At 29.7% G+C, this 20,447-nt stretch overlaps 1 protein-coding gene across 3 annotated transcripts; it reads left to right on the forward strand.

Annotated features, from left to right (window-relative positions):
* The first annotated feature begins 13,902 nt into the window (after positions 1–13,902).
* LOC100803211 (probable E3 ubiquitin-protein ligase RHG1A) lies at positions 13,903–19,908 on the forward strand. 3 transcript variants are annotated; one of them, XM_006601027.4, is made up of 6 exons: positions 13,903–14,249; positions 16,287–17,442; positions 17,541–17,591; positions 17,665–17,763; positions 18,104–18,268; positions 19,259–19,908. In XM_006601027.4, the coding sequence occupies exons 2-6, from the start codon at positions 16,309–16,311 to the stop codon at positions 19,406–19,408; spliced, it is 1,599 nt and encodes a 532-aa protein (XP_006601090.1). In that variant the 5' UTR covers positions 13,903–14,249; positions 16,287–16,308; the 3' UTR covers positions 19,409–19,908. The 3 variants fall into 3 exon arrangements, with proteins under 3 accessions (XP_006601090.1, XP_006601091.1, XP_003549202.1); XM_006601028.4 differs by having other exon boundaries at positions 13,903–14,075; XM_003549154.5 differs by lacking the exon at positions 13,903–14,249 and adding an exon at positions 14,347–14,794.
* The last annotated feature ends 539 nt before the right edge of the window (positions 19,909–20,447 follow it).

The raw sequence follows: 20,447 nt of genomic DNA on the forward strand, positions 1-20,447 counted from the left end.
TCAATGACTTGAGAAGTTAGGAATTAGGATGACAGGCTTGTTTTATAAGCATGCATACGTCCAATACATAGAACCTATACAAGTACAAATATTATTTTGGATGTTGCAAAATTTATTTATTTTATTGGATGTAGCAGAATATTGATATATGAAAAAACAATCCTTATTTTTAACACTCTAGTTGTTACACACATTACATTCTTTTCTATATCAATTTTTTTCATAAATAATATTTCTCATCATTTTTTTTTCTTTCTTTTGTTCTTTTTCATCTATGTATATACATACTGCTTAGAAGTGTCAAAACATATTTATCCATGTGAAAAAATATTATCGCTCACAAAACTGCTAACATATACACACATAAAAATATTATTAGAAACAAAAAATTCTATATTGGGTTCGTGCATAAATGTTTCAAAAGTTAGTTTTAGTAATCAAATACACAAAATATACTATTATTTTTAATAACCATTATATTGTGAATTTGTGATGCCGTATTGATATATAGAAAAAGAGAAAAAAGAGGTTATCCACTGAAAATGTGTAAAAAAATTTACATGATAAGTTTATTAATTTTTATAAAAGTATTTTATAAATAATAATATGTGATTGAATGGCAATAATACACCACCTTTAAACTCTAAAAAAAACTAAGGTATATAATCTCTAGGTGATGTTATTAACAATCCATTAAAGTAACCTTACTCGTGCTTTAGCTCTAAAATTGAATTTTCAATTAACAATAAAATTAATTAGAAAATAATATAAAAGAAATAAAATAAAATATTCTTAATTGTACTTTAGTCTTACATATATCACAATTGTACAATTTTAATTCCCAAAATTCCAATAAATTTTAATCCCTCAAATTTATGTATTATTTCATATATATTAAAAAGAATAATGCTGGTCTATTAAATGGGATACTAAACTTGCATAATTAATTTTTATATTTGGAAGACTCAACAATTGGAAAATAGAGAATTAAAATTGCACATTTGTAATACCTAATTGATCCCATTAGTACAATTGAAACCCAAAGAATTAAAATTACACCATTGCAATACTTTAGGGACTAAAAATACAAATAAGTCAATAAAGTAATATTATTGAAAGTAAAAATAACATAATAATACTACAAAATATAACTTATACTAATAATTATATAAAGTAATATTACAATCTTAAAAATATTAAAAATTAAAATGTCAATATAAAAAATTAAAATTAATAGTAAAATCAAATTATCATTGCCAAAATAAAATTATGAAAGGAAAAAAAGATAAGTTACACAAAAATTATAAATACAAGTTAAGGAAAATATCCGCCTTTGAATTCCAAGTTAGAATAAATACAAATAAGTACATCTAAAGTGTATTAATATTATAGATAATGAATCCTCTTGCATGTCGTTTATTTAAGTAAAATTGAGTTCAAATATTTTAATTAAGATTTTGAGTTTGAGTTTTAAAAATAGAAAAAATATAATTAAAAGAGAAAATCTTATCCATTGATTTTTGATAAATATTAATTACCAGTAAAATAAATAGATATTTTACACTAATGAAAAAAAATCTAAAATATCCAATAATGAAGTTGAAACTGAACAAATTTTAACCTATGTAATTATAAAATGAGGTTTGTTACTATATTTTTATTTACTTTTTAAACATGCTAATAAGTAATATATTTTGTAACATTTTAATAAATACAAAATATACCTTACTAACATTTTTTTAAAAAAATATTTGGAAAAAATAATAAAATATTTATAAAGTTATAGGTTTTTTTATAAAAAAATTTGAAATTTACATTATAATTATTAAAAAACAAAGTAAGGATTGATAATGTTGAGCTGCTTAGGCTTGTGACTTGTCTCTTCTAAAATCCTTCCGTGAGTGCAACGTATATCCAGCCCGAATAGGACAATTGTTTTGAGTGACGTATTAGTGCTTCTTAGCGCATTATACCATTTCAAAACAAAGATTCTCATTTATTGTAGGTTTTATTTTTTTTTTTATCCGTAAGCATGATTATTATGAGATTTATAACACTGGTATATATGCTTAACAATAGAATTAGATTCCTTCATTATTTTAAGGCTAGTTACTCTGATCTTTCAATGGATAATCAAACACTATTACAAATATTGTTTTTTACGACACCTGTTTTATGACGGTTATATAAGAATCCAATTTAGAAAGTAGTACGGTAGCATTTTTGTAATTATTGTAAAAAAATTATATTTTACGACGTACATTCTAAAATAGTTATTAAAAACCGCCTTAGAATATTATATGTAATAAACTTTACGACGGGTTTTAGTAAAAAACAAAAGCGCGTATAGCAAAACCTCCCACCTTGTCGCATTGAAGACCTAGCTACCTAGCCTCTTCGTTGTTTTTCCATTCAACCCGACGACGTGGACAACTCTTCTTACGGCTCGAAGTTCCTTTGAATCAAGGAGAAGATTCAATAGTGGGTTGAAGAGCTTTCAGCGCGATCTGATGGCTGGGGCGGTGATGGGTGGTGAGGTGCACACGATTATGGCCCCTATTGAGAGGGCGAAACTATTGTTGCAGACCCAAGAGAGCAACTTGACAATTGTCGCGAGTGGGCGTCTCAGATTCAAGGGCATGTTGGATTGCATAGCCCGTACGGTTAGGGAAGAAGGCATTCTCTCTTTGTGGAGAGGCAATGGCAGCAGTGTTATTCGTTACTATCCTTCTGTCGCTCTCAATTTCTCTCTCAAGGTTGTTACCCTTCCTCTCTTCTTTTCTATTTTCTTTTCTTTTGCCTATCTCGTTATGCACCAAAATCAGATTCCTTCGTCTGTTGTGTCCGCTAATTACTGAATTTATTCGTTTCACCATCATTTGAGAGTTGAACTGGTATTCTTAACTTTGGAGAAATTGTAGCCTTTGGTTGCCTTAGTTTATCCTATTATTCAAGAGATTTACTCTGGTAATCGATTACCAGATGATGTAATCGATTATCAGTGGCCAAAAACGGTTTACAACAGCTACTAAATATTTGAATTCAAATTTTAGGCTGTGTAATCGATTACACAATATTGGTAATCGATTACCAGGAGTTAATAAAAGTTTTAATTCAAATATTAAAACCTGTAATCGATTACACAAATCCTGTAATCGATTACCAGAGGAGATTTTCTGAAAATAACTTTCAAGAGTCACATTTATTCAAATGGTTTATGAATGACCATCAAAGGTCTATTTATATGTGACTTGGAAACACGAATGACAAAGAGTTTTCATTGCCCAAAAAGTTTTATTCTCTCAAAAGATTAAGAGAGTTTTTCTGAATTGAAATGTCTTATCCTCTCAAAGATTCTGTGGTCAAACACTTGCATATTCAATAAGGAATTGTGATTAATCTTCATTGTACAATCTATCTCTTTCAAGAGAGATTTCTTCTTCCCTTCTTCTTACTTCTGAAAAGGGATTAAGAGACCGAGGGTCTCTTGTTGTAAAAGAATTCTGAACACAAAGGAAGGATTGTCCTTGTGTGTTTAGAACTTGTAAAGGATTCCTGAACACAAGGGAAGGGTTGTCCCTGTGTGGTTCAGACTTTGTAAAATGAGTTTTACAAAGAGAGTGGAAAATCTCAAGTGGGTTGCTTGAGGACTGGACGTAGGCACGGGAAGTGGCCGAACCAGTATAAATCAGTTTGCATTTCTCTCTTCCCTTAAACTTCTTTTATTTATTGTCATTTATCTTTTGCTTTAAAGAAGTTTATTCTGAATTATCTTTTGAGTAATTCATGTTAAGGGTGCATTATTAATCTAAAAAGAGAGAGCGGAATTTTAATTGGGGAATAGTGTTTTTATCTTAATTCAACCCTCCTTCTTAAGATAACTGAGATCTATTTGTCTAACATAATCAACAGGAATTAAACTATGATGTCTCCGGCAAAACCCAAGGGCATGCAGTGCTTTGTTTCCCTGATAAAGTGAATTATGAAATGCAATTTGTTGTCATCGAGCGATATCCAGAATAGCTAGCTTTAAGAAATAATATTCAGAGTATGGTTTTGACTAGAATGGGTGAGATGTAAACCTAGTGATTATTACTACTCATGCAATGCCAGTCCCTGAGTTTATTTCTTATGTATAGTCCTTTTAGACCCCAGTTTATTTGAGTCGAGGTGAAGGTTCTTATAACAGGTTTTTGTCTTTTTGAGGATATTTGGGTGGAATAATTTGCTCTCCTGTATGCTTTGCTACTTCTCTATAATGTTTTTTCTATCCATAATTTATATCTTGAGGGGTTTGATTTTCCCAACCTAACAAAAACAGAGAGATGCTCTCAAGTCCTTTGAACACCTTAGAATACTTTGCATATTGTTATTTTCTCCCTATTTTTATGCCTTTGAACAACTCGTGCCATTTTGAACTATACATGTCTTTTCTATGTAATATATAGTTTCCTTTCTATAATGATATTATCTAAGTATATTGTACTTAACTGGTTTATTTAAAAACATGGCTTGCAGAGGTGAACATAAACACTCCCAAGTAAGATTGCAATGATATTCATACTTTAAATGTATATCAGCGTCTAAAATGCATCTAATCTCCCCCACCCTTTCCTATCAAATTCCATCATATACTTAAAAAGTCTAATAATCTAAAGTGTGACACTCTCTACCCTGACATACAAATAAATAAAATATATAAAAAATATGCGTAACCAAATTCACACGGGTAAAAGGTTCACATTCACTTCATTATTATCAATTAAAACTTATTAAAAATATATTTGGCTCGAAACAAGGCCGTCAAAATTTACAAAAATATTGTTAAATCAAAATAAAATAGACTAACATTATGCAATTAATATAAAACTTATGCCACACTATCACATCCTATCAGAGCATTGTGTCCCTACGTCCTTTAACACAAGGTTCCTTTAAGCACTTCACCTAGTCGTCTGCTCCCCCGAACACAAGGTTCAAGATCATCACAGGATCCAAACACAAACAACAAACCGGGAGTAAGTTATCACATTCCTAACTACTAGAGAGAAACAAAACAACATATAGTAGCCAAATACAATTTACTTAGCATATCTCACATTATTTCATCACTCTGTTATTCAAAATTCACTTTTCAATCATCAATCACACCTTTCAATCATCAATCACAATACACAAGAATCACACACTCCGATCAAGACATAATAACACATCAATTTCATAATGAACAATTAGCAAGCACATGAGACAGTTATGCTAAGACTCAAGCCTATATGCAATGTGGTACCATGTCAGTGAAAAACCACCCTGGGGTGCTTAGGAGTACATAACAAGACACACCACACAATGAGTTTGTCAGGTCACTCTCACTAAGTAAGATCATAGGGAGACCAGTTAGGGTCACGATGTTTTGCGAGAATGCTCTAACCATATGGGATCAGCATAGGCTTAAAGGAGTACTCAAACCCGGTGACCCCCAAGGCCTACACTCTGAAGAGTCCGTCAGGGCCTCTCCCTCTTGATTCAGGTCCAACCCCTAAAAATCATTTTAGCACACAGACACTGCTAGTGAATTATACAATACCCACAACCTCACACTCGTGTCTTAAACACGTACAACATATTGCGCTACAATTTAACACTGGTTCCTAAATAGGAACCTACACTTTCTCTTTAACACTGCGCATTTACACTTTTCTCAAGATAACACTGGTCGGGTTATTGTACAATTCACTGCTTACACAAATAATGTCACATCAAGAGTTAATCACACACTTATTCACAACCAAAACTCATTCACAATTTCACATCTCATAATGTCACAATCCACCATCACATGTTTTCACGTATCTCACAAATCAACACCTGTTTTACTTTACACTTCTACTCAATCTCAATAACAATATTATAATCTCAAGGCAACATATTATTCCACAATTCATCACATATTTCATTTATAAACACTGCTCATGAAGTATACAATACCACGACCTCACACTCATGTTTCAAACATGTTTAACACAATTGTGCTACAATTTAACACTGGTTCCTAACTAGGAACCTACACTTTCTCTTTAACACTGCGCATAAACACTGGTCGGGTTATTGTATAATTCATAACTCACGATATAATTAATGTAACATCAAGTGTTAAACACATCCACTTATTCACAATCGAATATCATGTCCACACTTTAGCATCTCATAACATCACATCAACCATCTCATAACATTCCCAATGGTATTCATAAGGTACAACATACACATGTTCATGAAATTTAACCATAATATTCTCAAACTCCAACACTTAATAATTTTTGGAATCATACTATAACACTCTACAATATTATTTACATAAATTATTAATATAAATAACTACCTCTATATATATAAACTAGCATACATCATATTAAATCACAAATTTCAAAGTAAGTTTTCAATGCACAAATTCTAAATAATTATATGAACACTTTGGTCAGTTTCAATTATGATATTAATTTTTTAAATTATATATAAAAACCTAAACAGCAAGAAAAAGAGAAAATACAAAATCAATATCTCTCTAAATTTCTCCTTACTTTATTTCATCAATTCATATTAATTAGAAAAAGTACTCAATTTATAGGGTTTACGCTCAACACAATTGCATATCAATTTCACAACAATTTGTCAAACATATATAATTTACTGTAATAATTATAAGGATAAAATGAAATTGAAAAAAAACCCCAAAACTCTTTCCAATTGATATCTCTAAGGATCCCTACACATGTTCTCACTAGTTCTCAATTGTGAATAACTCATCACTTACCTTTAAGCGGGCTCACGAGTCTTCAGCCAGCGATAGCAGCATCTCTAGCGGTTCCCTGAGATTCCTCCAATTTTTTTCCTCTAATTGCTCCGATAGAGTTCCCAAACGTCAAAGAGACAGAGAAGGAATTGAAGCCTCCACTTGTACTGTCTTCATGTGATTTATTTTTCTCCCTCCAAAAATATTATCTTGCAAATTCCAATGGTAAAAGCGTTCGGAATTTAATTTTTAACAACATATCCAAATTTCATGAAAATCCAACGGTTAACGAAACTGGGATCGTAGTTTTACTGAGACAGCTCTCGGTTTCTGCGGGAAAGGAAAATGCTACAATGCGAAGGGTATTTCTCTTAGCTCGGACATATTATCGAAATTCCCAACGGTGGGAATGCTCGGAATTGGGTTGCGAACGTGGTGCTCAAATTTCACGACGATCCAACGGTGAATAAGTCTGAGATCGTCATTTTTCTGAAATAGGTTAGGTGGTCTGCGGGAAAAATAGAGGGTTTTGGGAGAAGAGAGAAAAAACGAAATTGTGAGGCAAAGGAGGCTGAGGAGTCAGTTTGAAAACTGACCTAGCATGTTGCTATTTATAGTTTGGGGCATTTACGACCTATTATTTACTCTATTTATTTATTTATTATTTATTATTTTATAAAAACAAACTTTATTTTATTTTCTATCAAACAAATAAATAAAATACCCTTTTTATTTTCTCTCAAATCATTATTTTAATTAATAATTATATCTCCTTATTTATTTATTTATAAAATCTCATCATTTTTTTTAAATTCTATTTATTTATAAATAACAATCATTTTTAATCTAGTTTACAAAAATTGGGATGTTACATAAAGAGATTTGTCTTACCTTATTTTCAGGCATTACTTAAGGAGTGGATCTCTGCTCACACATTTAATGACATATGTCCTGACCTAGTACAGTAACTCTTCACTTAAAAACCTCCCTCCCTGGCCTTGGTATTTTACTTTTGACTACTTTTTAGTACCTGTGTGAGTTTCTAGGGGAAATTATTTATTAGATTGAAAGTTCTTTCAGAATCCTTTAAAATGACTAAAATTATAAAAGCACAAGGAAGCCAAAGAAATTATATTGTAAAACAAGTCAACAAGGGCCTCTACGGTGATCATGGACAAACCACTTCTAACAATCATATAGAAAAGTAAAAAAACCCTGTAGTATTTCATTGGTGGTCATAACTTTGTTAAGGAAGACATGTAGATCACAATTAATAAAAGAAAGAATCTTAGCTTTCAATATGATTAGCAAGAGAATATGTAAATGAACAAGAAGTGCTATTGAAGGACCATAAGGAGGCCGAATAAACTAGTATAAGATTGGGACTCTATCTATGTCAAAATGAAATAAAAGGGCATCAAAACAACATTTGGTGCGGGTATAAAAAATTATTGTATTTTTTTTATTTCTACATGTAATAACCTTAAAAGATTAGATAAAATCAAAAGAAGATAATAATAAAGAGTTAATGTAATATATTAGAATAAGGAGTGTCAATGTAATTTTTTAAAAATCAATTAAAAGGGTAGTGTAGGTATAAAAAATGAGAGGAATAAAAAAAATGACAAAATCTTACAAAATATTAGTATAATTTACTCTAATTTAATATTTTTTGTAAAATAAAATTGTAAAAAAAAAATCACACGAGTAATTTTTTCATGAGGTAGATTATATAGGTTAGCAACTTTTGTTTATTTTTTTGACTTGTTTAATTAATAATTAATGCGGTTCTCAAGAGTCAAGACTATTATGAGTCTTTCTTCTTGGTGCAGAGACTGTTACGAGTCTCCTTAATGATTTTTTTTGTTACGCTCGATCCCTTGTCTAAACAGTAAAATTGTTATAAAAAACATTTAATGAATTAAGATTTTGAAATTAAAAAAGGTTTACGCACGGATTATTTTACATAATCAATTACTATTAATGTTAAATTTATTGAATTTTAAAATAATTAAAATTGAAAACAATTCTATGTAAGATCTTGTTCATTGGTTTTTATTTTATGCTAGCTATTTTCTAGGATGCTTTTCTATTTTCAAGGCTTTTGCATTCATGTTGGGCTACATGTGCCTGTTGGTTTTATCGTGCCATCTTTCGTAACATAACTTTTACTGTTTTGTAAGAGCAAATAATTTGTGTCCATTAATGCAAATAATTTGTTTATCTTATTTATATTATTTTTTGATATTTAAGTGCATAACATAAAGGAAAAAAATAGGGATTAATAATTAATATTAATATAGGTCATATAAAATTGCTTTCTAAGACAGTTATTTGTTAATAACCACCTTACAAATAATGCGTTTTAAGATGATTAATAAGAAATAAATGTCTTAGAAATCTTTGTCAACGTTACTTTCTAAGACGGTTAATAAGAAATAACTGTATTTGAAAGTCATGTCTGACAGGACTTTCTAAGACGGTTAATAGAAAATAATCGTCTTTGAAAGTTTTGTCAAACAAGACTTTTTAAGACGATTATTTGCTATTAATAATCTTTACAAGTTTTGTCAGACATGACTTTTCAAGACGATTAATAGTTAATAACCGTCTTTAAAAATTTTGTCAGACATAACTTTCAAAGACAGTTAATAGCAAATAACTGTCTTTGAAAGTTTCAACTTATAAATACGATTATTATAATAACCGTCATAAAAAAGAAATTCATTTTAACATTATTATTTTTAACGACGATTCAATATTAACCGTTGTTAAAAACCCTTTTTTTAATAGTGAAATGAATATATTTCCTCTTCAGCTTACAAAATATCATATCGTCAATATAATTTACATAAACTTACACATATACATATATCCTTTCTTGAGGATATGTCAAGTTCCAATCTATTATATAATCAATTTTAGTAAAAAATTGTTTTTTATTTTATTATTATATTTATTGTTTTATTAAATTATTAATTTGACAAATCTTTGATTAAAATTAGAGACTTCTTATCATGATAGAAATTATGATAATGAGAAATAAATATTTGATAATTTTAATCTAAATTATTTTTTATTGTAAGATTATTGTGAATAAGACATCAATAATCTAGATAGATCAATATATATATATATATATATATATATATATATATATATATATAATGATTTTTATTGGATAAAAATTAATAGATATCATTTATTAAATTACATATATCTTAGGACACTAGTTGAATAAATATTAGATATGGTTAAATACTTGTAGAATTAATAATTAATAAAAAATGAATCCATCAATTTTTGGTAATGAGTTTGCGCTCTATGATATAATGAAAACTTGGGTCAGTACAATGGGATGAAAAGAAGAAAAAAGTTTCATAAGCCATTTATTGATTAAATATAATATGCTAATTTTTTTACATTAATATTATACTTTAAAGTTAAACCTGAGCGGTGGTAAATGATGAAAGGAAATATTACATTATTCTTCTATTGATTCTTAAGGTAAAAAATGATACTTCTTGTTATTCAAATGTTAAGGAGTGTTGTTAGATGTCTATCCTGATTAATAAATTAATTATGATTAATTTATTATCAATTTAGTATTGAACTTATGGAGTCATACACAAACAAGTGTTTCAATCTTTGTAAAAAAAATAATTTATTTGATAATTAAATTGAAGAATTTAATTTAATCAAATAAATATTTTAGTGAAATATTATTATATCTTTTGCTAGCACAAATAATATAATTAATATAAACAAAAAGTATTATTTTATAATTGTGGAAGTTTCTTTCAAAGTAAGAATAATATTTTATTGTTACATGTCAGGATCAATCACGTGATTAGTTATGTTAATTAATCATGTGATTATTTGAGAATTATTTGTCTTGTGTCAATAAAAGCTTCTTAAAATATGAGAGATAATTTTTATCTTCAAATATATAGATAAAAAGATAAAATTATTTTAAATAAAACCTCTCATTTTTTGTTTGAAAAGATCTAAATTCATATCTCTTTAACATTATAATTACAAACATCCACATCCGAATAAAGAAGATCAGACACAAATGATAAAAAAGTTCAAGACTTATTTCTAAACTTGAAAAGTAAAAAAATGTTTTATTCTTTAGAATTACACTCATCATAAAATTGATAGTTGATACACAAATATTAATGTGGATCTATAAAATTTTCACATTATTAAAAGAAAATTTTTGTTGGTTTAAGAACGCACGTGCATTTGGATATACAAATTTTTTTGTATTTATTATTTTTGTAGTATATTTTAAATGTAGATTATAATTTTGTATTGAAAGTATCGGAAACACTCTTATTTAACTATCATCCTTCGCATATAATTCATAAATTATTAAATAACATTTTACGTTGATGACTTGTTTTTAAGTGGTCTTATTTTTTTCTCTTTCTTTTTTTAGTAGATAAAACATAAGTGGTCTAAGTTATACGCACTCGTCAAATATTTTATGTAAAAGAAAAGGAAAAATCAATTATCAACCCCGTGATAAGTACTAGTACGAGGACGATGGAGAACAGGTGACAGTTGAAAAAAGTGATTTTGTGGTAAAATGTTGAGGCTCAGTTCTTGCCAAAATTGCCTCTGTTTTCTTTTATTTTTACGCACCACAAACACAGCTAAAAAAAAATGAACCTCAAATTAGTTATTCATTTAAGGTACACTCCCCAGACTCAATCCAAATCATCACGTTTCTTCGTGGATGAGCTTCTTTTAATATAAAATTACCTTCTTTTTTATTTTTATTTTTTTCATGAGCATGATATTTATAATTCAATATGATAGAACGAGTAAAAATATTATCAAAACTTATTCATATTTACAAGATTTTAATTGGTATCTGTTGTCAATGTAAAAAAAATTCATATTGTAAATAATCACAATTCATATTATTTCTGACAGTAGTTATGATAATATTTTTTTTAAAGATATATCATTTTATAAAACAATAGACAGAAAATCATGAGAAAATTCAAGATTAAAGAAAAAAAAAATCCACTCCGATTTGCCTTACATGGACCAGCACCCAGAACCTTACACGTGACACAAACACAAATGGATGAATTTATTACTAAAATAATTGATTGCAACAAATATAAAATTTATTACACAAATGAATCTCTGAAAGATGAAAATATAAAATTTAATTTTTGTGTAAAAAATGCAACAAATATAAATTTATAATGATTGCGACAAAATTTTGGGAGACCTATATCACACTTGCAAGTGTATGTTTTTGTTATATAATTGTTAAGCTCCATCAACGATCGAAACATGTATAAAATATTATCAATGGAAGTGAATTTTTATTGTTTTGACGAATTCTTCTTACTTTTTTTTAACTGCAAAAAAATAAAATAAAATCAATCATGTAGTTGTTAACTCTTGAATAAATGCTATCAACACAGAAAAAAATAATTTCTATAAAATAATAAGAAAATTATTGTTTCTGTTTAATCAAACACTATTTATTTAATTTTTTTATATAAATTTTTCATAATAAAATATGAATGTCTATTAATATATGTAATGATATCTGATCATTTAAAAAATCATAACCTTAAAAAAAATCATTCCAAATGAGATGAGTGTTTTTTACAAACTAAAAGTGTCATTGCAATTGTAATTTTTCTTAAAAATTATTCATGGATCTAATTTAACTATAATGTTTTACAATAAGTATTTTTTTTTACTTGAACCTTTCATCAAGCATAAGAATATAAAAAAATTATTTAGGAGTTTATAAAATGAATATTCTTTTTTCTTTTAGACTCAATTTAATTTACAAGTTTGTTAAAAAAATTGTCGCAATCATTATAAATTTTTCCAAATTATAATAATTAGTAACAATCTACTAAAATTTGGATATATTTATCGTATTTTTTTACACTTTTGGGGACTAAATTTTGTATTTTTCATCTTTCATTGACACATTTTTCGGTAAGGTGAGAAGACGAAAAGTCAAAAAAATATTATATTAATATGTCCCTATAGTGACAATTAGAGATGACCACATTAATAATCATTTCAATGACAAATTAGTCCTTCTGTGTCACGTAAGCTATTTTAATAACGGTGATAGACGGAAGTTAACGGATATATTTGTTGTACTTTTTATACTTTAGAGGACTAAATTTTGTATTTTTATCTTTCAGGGACACATTTGTTAGCGAATTATACATATATAGACAAAAGTGACTATTTATCCTAAGATTTAAGAGTTTATTAATGATATACAATATAATTTTATACTATTATTTCCTCATATATTATTATTATAAAAATCAATGAAGTTATCATATATAATAATGTATGATTATAATGGAATGCAAAGCGCATAACCTTTTTTCATCAATTAATAAGAATTTATACTTTTTATTTTGGTAATCAACTAATAAGAAATTATTTTACAAAATATATCGTTCAATTCAAATATAAGTAAAATTTAATTATTTTGATCTTATTAAATGATATTTTTTAAAATATCATTCAATTAATTATGATTATAATTTTAATGATTCCTTTTTATTCTTAATATCAAATTCTAATAATTTAAAGGATTGATGTAATAGTGTAAGATCTCGTCCGTGTTCATATGAGTAAAAACATATGTAGTAAGGAAACTCGTGTTCGATGTCCAGTGTACATAATTTCTTTAAGCCAATGATAATCATGTATTATGAGTGGGATTAATCTTTCACTCAAACAAAAAAAATATATCAAATTATAATGAAAAACATTTTAAGAAAATAATATTTTTTAAATGTCATGAGAAGAATTAAATAATATTAATTAATTTTCTTAATTATGATGTAACTTGGTTAAATTTACTTATGGTCTTATAGTATACTCCATGGAGGCAGTAGTTGTTATAAAACTTAGCATTATTATCTTATGCAGCCTTTATTGTGATTGAATATATCATCTTATGCAGCATTTATTGTGATTGAATATATCCCTAAACATATCATTTATTCTCAAACACTTAATTTTTAATTAATTAATAAAATTATTTAGTTGCTGCCTTTTTTGTTAGCTTTGGAAAAGATAGTGATTAAAGAAATGTTGTCTGCCTCAGCATTGGATCATTCACACACGTTTTGCACTTTTTCCTCTCTCTCTCTCTCTCTAAAATACTTCTTTTCTTTCTCTCAGACTCTGAAACTCTTTTTCTCTCTCTGTTTCTAAGGCCAAAGAAGAACAACACCTTCACCGCCACCTAAACTAACAACAGCAGCATAAGGTGTGAAGCTATTGAATTCACTTAAAAATTCTCAATTTTTTCCTTCGTGTTCTCTCTTCCTCAATCCTTCTTTTTACACGAAGTTCGGGTAATCATCATCGAACCGAATTGAAACCGTGAATAATATATTGGTTTCTCGTGGCGGTGATCATCGTTGTACCCAGAAATTGAAAAGTGTGTTATTGAAAATATCTGATTCAGTTTTAGTTTTTTTTCCTTTTCTTATTATTTTTTTCATCGTTGTTGTTGCTCAAGTTCATGGGAGCGTTTTTTTTTTTTTTTTTTTTTTTGTGTTTTGAGCTAAGAATTTTTTCTGAAAAGGGTTTGCTTGTTTAGGTTTTTTTAATTTTTATTTTATATTTTTATTGTTTCTTTTGCGTCACGGTATGGTTGTTGTGGTGAGCTTATTTTCAGAGCTGAAATAACGGGAACGAGGGTCTTTTTATTTTTATTTTAATTTATTATTTTACTTTTATTTTATTTTTTGGTGATTGTTGTTCGGTGCGGTGAAGCTGTGTCCTTCGTAAACGAAACGACACCCTCTTCTTGGGGGTGAAATTATGGGCCATTTAGTTATCAATTTTATTTAAAAAAACATTTTTTTTATTGAGGATTTTCATCTCATAACTGAGTTTGTTAGTTTGATTCTTCTATGATCAATTCATCAAGTTGCTTTGCAGTTTGGTTCATGGTGTTTTCTGGTGATCAACACTAATCATGTATTTGTTTCTTTTTTTTTTTACCTGTTTTGAATTGTTCCTTTCAGCTGAATATTTTTATTAATGATTGAAGTTTTGAGGTCCCTTGAGAGTACTAGCACCCCAATTAAATGGTGTTATCAGCTTATAATGATAATAACTTGTGTAAATATGGCTATGGTTGAATTATGTAAATATGTAATTAAGCTGCTTATACATGTTGGTAGAGTTTGTCTCATGACCAAAAGGGAATTGAGTGGTCTGTTCTGTTCTTGGTGCCACCCTTTTAGTAGAACCAAAACTAACCATGCTTTTTAATCTTGTGTCCTGTTTTGTTATTTTTTCTAAATACACCGAACCGAACATGAAACAAAATCCATATAGTTATGCTTTGTTCTGTTCTAACATATGACATGTCTATCTAATGATACCATTTTAAGATTGAATGGTATCTTGTTGGTTCTGAGAAGTTGAACAAGGAGTTCCTTGTTGGTGAATGATAATATTACATGAATGTTGCTAGAGTCCAGTAGTTTACTTTTCTTCTTTTGTGTTGTATATAGAACAAAGTCTTTGGTAAGTTTTCCTTGGAGATGAGAGACAATGTATAGATACTTAAGCACACTGTCATGGTTGTAGATACTAGGAAGCCATTGTAGTGAGTCTTCCAGTAGCCAAAGTAGGCGTAACTTTGTAGGTTTGTGCTTGAAGCTCTAGAAGATGTTTGCATGGTTGGTATCAAGCTGCTTGGAAGATTCAATAAATCAATTTAGCTTCTTACTAGAAGTATTGATTGTTTGGTGAAGGCTTGTTGCTGATTTTCTTAAATTTTTTATCATGGGTTTAGAGTGTTTTATTTATCATGTGGGATTAACTGCATGTATTTCTTTATTGACTGTTTTCTAGCTGTTATAAATTATAAATATAATAACTATTTAATACAAGTGCTTTGGTATAGCTCAAAATCCCTAAGTCTGATTGAACATGCAAAATTTTATACAACTGGCTTAGCTTGTTCATGCAATGTGCTTTAAAAATGAAGATTATTGTGTATGCTTGATGTAATAGCTTTTTTCCAATTCAAATCATGAAGATTTCAAATAAGGAATTATTATGAAAAAAATATAGTTATTATACATGACAAGTTTGGATGATTTCTAGATATGCCATTTAATTTATAAAGCTTATTCAAAATCATAAAAAGAGGGAAATTCCTACTTTCTTGATTGTATTCCAAATTCCAAACTTCAAATTTATGCTGTGCAAGTAGGGCTGCTAGTCTTGGGGAGTTTGTTAAGTTGCAACTTGATTATGCTTATAAATTACTATTGAGAATCATGTAAAACTATTTTCACATACATTCTATATTCTGCTTTTGACAATCTTGAAGATTGTATATTATTTTATGCTTACCAGTTACTGCTATTTCCATCCTCAAGATTTTCTCTAATTTCATGCCCATGTATAGTTTTTGATTATCTGATTACTACTATGTCATGTCATTGTGTTGCAGATTTGAAGGTAATAAACAATTGATGGATGAGTATTCTCGTAAAAGAGGTGTAGATGGGATGGTATTCCCTAGAAAGGGGATGGGCCATGTATTTAGAGATACTGCTAATACTAGAGATCGAAATGGTCAAATTTGTAGTCGATTGGGTTGCAGTAGCAGAGCCAATCTTCCCAAAGTTGCTCACGTCAGATCTTCTGAAAAAGGTAAATCTTTGAGGCCTTCATTTCAGTCCTCTTCAAGTAGCAAGGATGCAATTGGAAGTTCCTCTAGAACTACTAGTTACCCAGCAAAACGACTTATAGAACCTCGGAAAACATTATCCTCTCAGTTTGAGGCACATTCATCTGAAACTAGTAGTGTACAGGACGGACCAGAATTTTCAGTGCCCATCCCTCCAACAGAAGAAATTCGGAGAGGGCCTCTAGTTGAAGGAGAAAGTACAGAGTCTAGTAATGCAATATTGATGGAAGTAGGAAGTTCCAGTGCAGTATCAAATACTAGATCTCAAAGAGCTGGATTGCGTGCGCAAGAAATTAAAAGCACTGGTGCAGTGAGGCGGGCTGTTTCCAGCAGGTATGGGTTGAGAAACCTCAAATGCAACTCTATATCTGACGTCGTCCCAGCTGGTTGTTCACCGTTGGATTCAAGCCTTAATAGAAGGAAGGATACAATAAAAAAGGGAAACTGTGAAGGGGGAAATAGTTCCACTGTTAGGGGGAAAAATATCACTGGGTCTTCACTGGAAGGACGGAATTCTGGCTCCAGAAATGGCATATCTATATCCGATTCAAGAAGATCTAGAAATGTTCCTTCTCACCGGAGCACCAGCGTGGCATCAGTAAGAACTCAAAGATCAATTAGTGGTCAAGCCAGGGGAAGGTTTTGTAGCCAAGGAAACGAAAACCCTGTGGCAAGCAGTGATTCCCCTCTTAACATTCCCCTTTCACCTCATTCTGGTGATCTTGATGCTCCTGGCTTTTCATATCATACTTCTATGGAGACTCCTCTAAGTGGCTCAAGCTCTTATGGTAGACCAGGCAATAGCAGTGAGCAGTTAAGTGGTGTTATGCCTGCATCTCCTGCAGAAGATGACAACACTCATTCTCTAATAAATAGGGATAGCTTTCGACATTACAACATGGGTGGTATTGCAGAGGTGATTTTCAGTTTGAACATAGGAGAGGAGAACATATTTAATATCATGGTCTTTGACGAGAGAGCTTAAAATAAAGTACTATATTTTATTGTATGTAGGTGTTATTGGCACTTGAGAGGATTGAACAAGATGCAGAGCTAACCCATGAGGTAATTCTTGACTAAAAGTTAACTCAACCTAGCTGGCCAGTTATATGACAACTTTCATCTTGTATCTTTGCAGCAAATTCTTTTGTTGGAGGCCAACTTGTTCCTCAGTGGATTAAACTTTTATGATCACCACAGAGACATGCGGTTGGATATTGATAACATGTCCTATGAGGTATTTTAATGTCAATATGTCAGAAGGCTCCACAAATCAGTTTCTTATTTCCTTTTCTTTCATCAAATTTAGAATGTTTTGTGCTTTGTGGGGGCTGTATGATACAACAGTTTTGGATAAAAATATTCTTTAGAACGCATACTTCTAAAAGTAATATTGGGGGATTAGAATGCTACTCTAATTGATGTTTATAGGTAGTATGTTAATTGTAACTGTGTAGAGGGAGGTGGCTTTGGGAAGGGACTACTATCCTAAATGATGTAGCATGGTTGGTATTAAAAGTCTTTAAGTTTTTTTTTTCTTGTGTTATCTTAGCTCCAAAGTTTCTGATTGACGACAGGAACTTTTAGCTCTAGAAGAGAGAATGGGAACTGTGAGCACCGCTCTGCCGGAGGAAGCACTTGCAGAATGTCTGAAAAGAAGTAAATATCAGTCTGCACCTTTAGATGATGCAGATGAGAGTTGTAATGAGGATAAGGATGATATCAAATGCTGCATTTGCCAGGTGTTTATATAACATTTGTTTAAACTTATGCAAGGATGATGCTCACATGGCAAATGGGTGTCATTATACATCATCATGCTTTAAATGCATCTGCTTGTGTTACTAGGATTCAACTTAACAAATTATAATTTGTATCTGCATATCTGGTTCGGGAGAAACTAAATGGTCTGTTGACGAAGGGACAGTCATTTTCAGTGTCAAGCTTATTATTCATAGCACTGTAAAGGCTCCATTAGTATCTAGCTATACTATGGTCCTGTTTGGATAAATATTTCATTAAGTACTTATAGCAGAAGAAAATATCACGCTTCTCTTACAAGTTAAAATTAGCTTATGCATTAGCCAATATATTGAAGTTTTCTCATTTTAACTTTGTCAAAAGCTTATTTTAACTTATGCATAAACTAATTTATTTAACTTATAGGATGAGAAATTCAATTCATTTTACAGTCTAATTTCTTCTTATCCAAGCAGGGCTTAAAATATTTTAAACTAACGCCAGTTATTTTAGTTATTTCATGTATAATAAGTCTCCAACATTTCCACAAATAGAAAAATTCCAGGACTAGCCACTAATGCTTTCAGACTCGTGTAATTATCACTAATGTTATTCCTGCATTTAATTTCCATATCAAATAATTAGCACTATATACAATTATCTCTTTTATCTTTTTCATACACATACTTTTCAAAAATATTCATAAAAAAACAAAGGGGGCACAACAAATGTTATCCGACTTTGGACATAGCAAAAACATTTTCCTTTCTACATCTAATTTATACTCTTAAGCCTTACACCTTCCTCTCTAATAGAAAGAATAGGCATTGGGAGTGTTCCTCTTTTCTTTTCTCAAAAGAGGAATATGTAGAGGTTTTTAGTGTAGATTTCTACTATAATAATATGATTGGTTGACAGTGTAAATAAAACAAACTGTTGTTTTATACTTTTATTACAAGATCTGATTTGGATACATTTGCTTTAATATGCAGGAGGAATATGTTGTTGGAGATGAAGTTGGGGATCTGCAATGTGAACATAGATTTCATGTGGTTTGCATACAGGAGTGGATGCGGCTTAAGAACTGGTGCCCTGTTTGTAAAGTATCTGCAGCACTGTCCAATTCATTTTTACCTCATTGATTGCATTGTTCCTTTTCTTTTACTTTTCATTTTGTACAAAATACAGATACAGATGCTCCTCACCTCATCTTATTGATCCATATGTACATACATAGCCAATGTCTCCATCCATAAAAACTAATAACCTAAGCCACCGGCTTGATGGACACTGGAACTTGCTATCCTGCGCATGAAAATAGTCCCATCTTTTTGTTTTGTTTTTGTTTTTGTTTTTTTTGTTTTTATCGGCAAGTATTAGTTAGTTTTAGTCCCATCTAAGTACATCTTTTTCTTTCTTTCCTTTTCTTTTATTGAAAAGAAATTGAAAGAGAAGAAATGATAGATGATGTATATATAAAAGCATTGATACCTTGGAAGTTATTAGCTCGTTGACTTGAATGTTCTTGTAATGGTTGGTTAAATAGGTACGATACGAGCTAATTATGCCCTGGGTTGGGGAAGTAATCAATAGCGTTTAGATGAATGGTTGTAAACTTAATTTAAATGTTTTTTATGTTGCAGAATTGGTTTTGGATAAATTTGAGTTCCAATTAAAAGCAAATTATGCTAGGAAAGTTTCATTTGAAAAGTACTAAATGTAATAATACTTAATCTGATACTTCTAACTAACTATTAACAACTAACTAACAAACTACTACGGTTTTTTTTTTTTGTATAATCTAAGATTTTATTATTCTGATAATAGCATAGCATAAGGAAAATGAATGCTCTATTCAAGCCTAATCATTACTTGAGCACCAAGTGCAATGCAACTTACTAGTAACACAAGTAAAACAATGCAAATTGAAAGTAGGGCACAATTGAGATGCACTTTGTACTGTTGCACTCGGAGAATCATCAGAGAGATCGACAAAGATGTACCTATACGATTTTATTTTATTTTTTGTATTTTTCTCATTTCTAAATAATAGAGTGACTCTATTCTATTTTATTTGATTCATCCTTTTTGGAGAAACAAAAATGTCTCCTTTTAAAATTCATAGATCGTGTTTTATTTTAGTTTTAAAATGAGTTAAACATAAAATAAAGCCCATATATT

The sequence above is a fragment of the Glycine max genome, chromosome 17, assembly GCF_000004515.6.
Source record: "Glycine max cultivar Williams 82 chromosome 17, Glycine_max_v4.0, whole genome shotgun sequence".
NCBI lineage: Eukaryota > Viridiplantae > Streptophyta > Magnoliopsida > Fabales > Fabaceae > Glycine > Glycine max.